We start from the raw sequence: 6,155 nt of genomic DNA on the forward strand, positions 1-6,155 counted from the left end.
TTATAAACATTATTTTAAACATTATGCACTTTTTTTCAAAGATAGTCGTGTTATTTTATTACGCTTTGAAGAAACGTGCATAATATTTTGCTCGATGCGCCCTCTTGTGGCCTCAGGAGAGAAGCCAAAAGCTTTTTTCCCCCCCTAACTGAAATTATGCCTTTTAAATGCGAATATAATTCGAATTTTGATAATATTTAAGTGAAAAATTCGAATTTAGTTTTTCAGTCATTTTGACAGCCCTAGTCCAGGTGTTGTATTAATTTAAAATTTTGAGTTAGATAAAAAAAATTGCATGAATGCCGACTTTACTGTTTACACTGATGGGAAAATTTGGAACTGAATATGTCAGTTATGGTCTTTACACTGACATTCAAAAAACAGATTTGGGCCACATTGAGCTGCAGTGTGAACAAAGCTAATTAGACGCTTGATAGGATGCGGAATCAGTGTTGGGGAAAGTTACTTTTAAAAAGTAATGCATTACAATATTGCGTTACTCTATTGTGTTACTTAGTTACTTTTTATGGAAAGTAATGCATTACGTTACTTTTTTGTCACTTGAGCTGGATTTGCTCATTTATTTTTCATAATTAAAAACCCAACTGAACTGTAAAGGCGCTTTCACACCAGAAGTGAAGTTAATACGCCTCAGGCTGAAGGAAGTGCCTCTGCAGGAGAGGCGTCAGTCAATAAATGGGAAAACAAAAAGTAACTTGCGTTACTTATTTGAAAAAGTAACGCCGATATTTTCTCGTAAATTCAAAAGCAATGCATTACTTACTAGTTACTTGGAAAAAGTAATCTGATTACATAACTTGTAATGCGTTACCCCCAACACTGCTCACTGATATGACTAAAAGCATGTTTTTATTTGAAAAGCAGTAAATCATGGTCATATTGTACTAGGCAAGGCAATTTTATAAACACACTCTCATAATTTTGCATGGAATGCTAATCACTGGTGTTTTGAGGAATCTACAGAGGAGGCCATTGCTATGGTGCAAAAGCTGGGTCTGCTGAGGAGGATTGGAGTGTCATGATTCACATTACAAACTGACAGCTGCTGAATTATAGCTCCAGATGTGCCTAAAACATTTCAAAGACTCCACGCTTAAAGACAGACTGCAAACTGATACTACCTGACCTACTGTGCACAACAAAGGTCCTGCTGGAGAACAAGATATTCCAACTTCTTTGAGGCAATGATACCTTCATGACTACCTACAGGTCTTGAGGTATATTCGCAAAAGATGTGTTGAATAGAGCCAGGGTTGTTACTAACATTCACAGGACCTGGCTTTGATATTTTTTAAATATTTTTCTATGGCTCAATAGACAATACTATTCAAGATCTTAGTGGGCCCTTTTATCACAAGGTCTGGGATGATACAGATACAGTAAACTGCAGGCTACATCGCACACATAAACCCATCAAATATGGTAAACGAAAACTCAAACATGCTTGCTTGATATACAAGATCCAATGAGGTTTGTTCTTACGCATCAAACAATTACTATAATGCTGCTGTTGACCATATTTGATGTGCTCTATGTACAGTATGTGCAATGTTTATTTCAATGTTTATTTTTGAATAACAGTTTAATTTCAAGCTCAAAAAATTCAATCTGTTCCTCATATGAAGAGATCATGTGTCTTAGATTTAACCATTTGACATGAATTTATTTTACAATGTCTTTATGAATTTTCTGAAGCTTGAAATTTTGGTTGAATGGACTTTCAATGAAGGGACAGAAATCTCTAAGGGTTTCATTAAAAATATCTTTATTTTGGGTTTGGAAAGGGTTTGGAAAGGCAAATGGATGAGTAAATGATGACTTTTGATGAACGATGAATTTAAATTTTAGGGTGAACTATCACTGAAAAGGTGATAAACAAAATAATGTATCCACACAAATAAAAGTGGTGGGTCATTTGAATATAGTAGCAGCAGTATACAGCATTATTTATGTGCCACAGCAGTGTGTGTTTGTGTGTGTGTGTGTACTGGTTTATATATCCTGGTGGGGACTTAAACCTGACTACACAGGGTCATTTGAATATAGTAGCAGCAGTATACAGCATTATTTATGTGCCACAGCAGTGTGTGTTTGTGTGTGTGTGTGTGTATGTGTGTGTGTGTGTGTGTGTGTGTTCTTTATTATTATTATTTTTGCCATTATTATATTTGAGATTTAAGAAATAAGAAATTAGAGGGAGAGAAAGGGACAAGCATTCCCATGAGGATATTCTAACAGGCAGCACGGTTGAGTTTTTCAGTGAGGTGTGGATCTGGCATGACAGTGGTGGCAAGACACATTGTATGGGCGAGCCCGGTCTCATGAAAATGCATATAAATATACGCCAAATAAAAACGAAACCTCGTGGTATTGATACGCAAAAATGGACTTTGGCGTGTATATTCTACGCACGTGTTTGGCGTGCATATAATATGCAGTTTTCGCATACATATGATACGCATCTACCCCACAACCCTAATCCTACACATCGCGTAGCATATACACGCCAAAGTCCATTTTTGCATATCAATACCACGAGTTTTCGTTTTTATTTGGCGTATATTTATATGCATTTTCATGAGATCGGGTTATATGGGCAAACTACAGTGGGTTAATAATACTTGAGACTGGCCAATGCAATAGAGAGTAACAGATGAATAAGACCAATACCTGCCTGTTCTTACTGATGTACAAATCAAGGAGCAGTAGCCCATTTCCATACCGACTAGACCCATTGCACTCTGGGATATGGGTCAAATTGTATATAATATTGATTGAATGAGTTTTCGGTGGATACAGTGTTCCACCATGTTAATTCAAATCAGATTAAAGTTTGATTATTACTGTTCAAGCATGTGTTGAGGAAACAGATACCCAAAGAAACCTTTAAAATATGTCACACAGCAAAGTTCACTGTGAAAGTCGGAAGACACAGACACCCCTGCCCCCACAAATACCCAGATCCTGTTTGCACCAGAACATGCATCTCAAATATGTCTCCTGTGACCACTTGTGATCAGATTTTAAAAGGAAGGTCTCAGATTTCAACAATACATGATTTTGTGACTAGATACATCACTCACAATGTCAAGAGTGTTAATTGAGGTGGATAAAATGAAAACAAAATAAAAAAAATAAGAAGAAGAAGAAAAACACTAAAATTTGGTGCATGTCACATTTCAGGTTGAATGCTCATTGTTATTTTTTTTAGGTGAGTACCTGCATTACATGAACTCAGGTCACTGCATGTTCTGTGAAGCCTTGTGCATGTATATGTATGGGCTTGTCAGAGAATGTTTCAATTGGATGTTTATTTACTTTAATTTCTGCACACATCAAGGACGTTTAAAACCCTTAGCACAGTGGTTCATTGACAGGTGTAGCAGTGCTTCACTCTTGTCCAGGATGCATTTTACTATTGAATCAGTAAAATTGGTGGATACCATTCTGTTTAACTAAATCTTTCAAAATAAAAAGAAAAGAAAGTGCTGCAATGTACTTATGAAACAACTCCCATGAAAGCACTACCAGCTCAGACTGCTTCAGTGAAGTACTGGCAAGTCAAAACCAATCAATTACTGCTGAGGGCTCAGGTTCAATAAGAGCTTAGATCTTAAAATTACATTCAGCCAAGTTCTTCCCCCTGAGTTAAGGTCTGGGCACACTTGCCGAATAGTGTTTCCCACTATTTTTACAGGTTCTCTGTAACAACAGGATCATTTCACAAAGAGTAACACAGAAAAAATGAGACTCCAGAGTAATCTGACAATACCTCCCTAATATGCTGACCACAATTGCATGTTAATATTCCACACCTTTGACTGAGACATTAGAAAAAAAAAATAGTGTTTCCCACTATTTTTACAGGTTCTCTGTAACAACAGGATCATTTCACAAAGAGTAACACAGAAAAAATTAGACTCCAGAGTAATCTGACAATACCTCCCTAATATGCTGACCACAATTGCATGTTAATATTCCACACCTTTGACTGAGACATTAGAAAAAAAAACTGCATTGATAAATAATACTTTTAATATCAGTAAGAAATATTACTTTAGCTGGAGATATTTGTAATATAGAAAAAAACTTAACATTAAAAAAGTTTTTTAATTATTAAAAAATATAAAAATAAAAAATCAGGACATTTGACATATTCATGTATCCCACCTGACATGCTACTCTTTTTCGGCATTTGTGTTTTCAAGAGATAAATTGTAAAAAAAACAAAACAAAAAAAAAACATTTACTTATAATCTTGTCATTCAAAGCTCATGTGAACTTATTTCTTGTGTGCAACACAAAAGAAGATATTTAGCAGAATGTCCTTGAAACTGTGTAATGTTCCTGGTCCTCACCCACTTTCATTGTAAGCAAAAAGTGCAGCTTCCTTTTGTGTTCCATGCAAAAATAATAGCCAAAGCCCCATGGGTTTGAACAACAGGAGAGTAAGTAAATTGATCAGAAGGACAGAAATTACTATTTTAATTTTGGTTGAGCTTTCTCTTCAATATTTATAAAACTCACATAACTTTTTAGATTAATTTAAACTCAGGTGAAACAACCAGGTAAAGTGAATGAGGTATCCACTAACAAAGTAGCCACTGACTGTTTGCTAAGAGAATCTGTTTTTCAAGTGCCCTGTTATTAGCAGCAGTATGTATTTTATTAGTGAGTACACACACTGGAGTCACTTTTCAGGTTTATGCTTCTCATTTCCAACTTGTGTTTGACTGTCACTTAGTCACAAGAGAAATGTTAAAGTGCCATACAAACACACACACTGCCTACATTACCAAATAGCGGCTCCATCCTGCCAGCTGTGACAAGCCAAGGAATTCTACATCAATGCTACACTCCCCCCATAACACACACCCTGCCCTGCCTTGGCCTGCAGTAATGTGAATCACCTCCACACATACACACACCTGTAGGGCATGTGGTACTGACTAACAGATTTGTTGTGTTCCAACACAGCCAGCCAGTCTGCCAAGCCCAAGATACACACTAGGTGTGGTTTGAAATATTTGAAATACATCATAAATCCATAAAAATCAGATGCTGCTATATAAATTGCACAATTCAGTTAAGCAAAGTTGCAAAATGTTGGTGATGTGAGGTTTGCTAATAAGCAACAGTTTGTCTTCCTTAATCTGTTATTCTGATAACCAAAAGTATGATGTTTTGTTTCTGTGGTAGTCTTGCTTACTCATCAAACTTGGCATGGTGTATTGTTGGCTTTTGTATGATCAACAGCATGTGGTGTTCTGCTGCTTTGGATTAAAGAATGTGCTAAATAACTAAATGCAAATGTAAATCTAACACATCAATGTCACACTAAAACTCTACATCAGTCACTTGCACAACTGGTAGACTCACTCTCTGCAGGACAAACATGAGGTCAATCCTGGGAGTCTCTCTCCCGTGCTGCCAGGGTTGATGGCAGTAGGAGGTTCAGGAATGAGTTACAGGCTTCTGCACGCATTCTTTCACTATAGTGTGCTAGGCTTGACATTTCTAATGCGTGTCTGACGCTGCCAAGGCAACATGGGTGTGCTTTTTAGAGAACCACCAAACAATATCAAATTGTCATTACCGAGAATTCGATAAAATGTGTTCTAGAAACACTTTCGTCTACGTATCTCAAATAACCTTAAGTACTAAGGATCCCACCTACAATCTAATCCTTGCAGTGTTTGAGGTCAAAGAGGTTTAAAATTAAAGGACGAAGGAGACCAGACATATCCAGCGAGGAAGAAGAAGGAGACCAGACATCTCTAATGAGCTCCATGAAGCTAAATATGCATGCAGAGCTTATTTCCAAGTAATGAGCACAGTACTGTGTGGATAAAGTCATGCCCTGAAAATACATAAAAGATCATTCTCCCAGAGTCATTACTTACTCTCCCTCATGAATATTGTTCCAAATCCGTATTACTTAAATTTTTGAATAGGCCATCCTTTCCATGGAATTACAACAGTGTCAACCCTCAAAAGCACAAAAAGCTGACCAAAAAGTTGCATATACCTTTTAGTCAAGATGTATACGTTTAACTTAACTAAAGTTTTAGTACAATACTAGATGCACACACCACAAAAAAAGTGCAATCATTGAATATTAATGGATAGTGCCA

General features: G+C 36.6%; 1 protein-coding gene across 1 annotated transcript in view; it reads right to left on the reverse strand.

Moving 5' to 3' along the window:
* LOC107738477 (integrin alpha-6-like) overlaps positions 1 to 5,448 on the reverse strand; it is a gene marked incomplete at its 5' end in the record, with an annotated part of 31,470 nt that extends 26,022 nt beyond the window's left edge. The window contains one exon of the mRNA XM_016550237.1: positions 5,401 to 5,448. Within this exon, the coding sequence (XP_016405723.1) occupies positions 5,401 to 5,448 (48 nt within the window). The remainder of the gene's footprint in view (positions 1 to 5,400) is intronic.
* Positions 5,449 to 6,155: the final 707 nt, after the last annotated feature.

The sequence above is a fragment of the Sinocyclocheilus rhinocerous genome, unplaced genomic scaffold (genome assembly GCF_001515625.1).
Source record: "Sinocyclocheilus rhinocerous isolate Xijiao unplaced genomic scaffold, SAMN03320098_v1.1 scaffold1907, whole genome shotgun sequence".
In the NCBI taxonomy this organism is placed as follows: Eukaryota; Metazoa; Chordata; class Actinopteri; order Cypriniformes; family Cyprinidae; genus Sinocyclocheilus; species Sinocyclocheilus rhinocerous.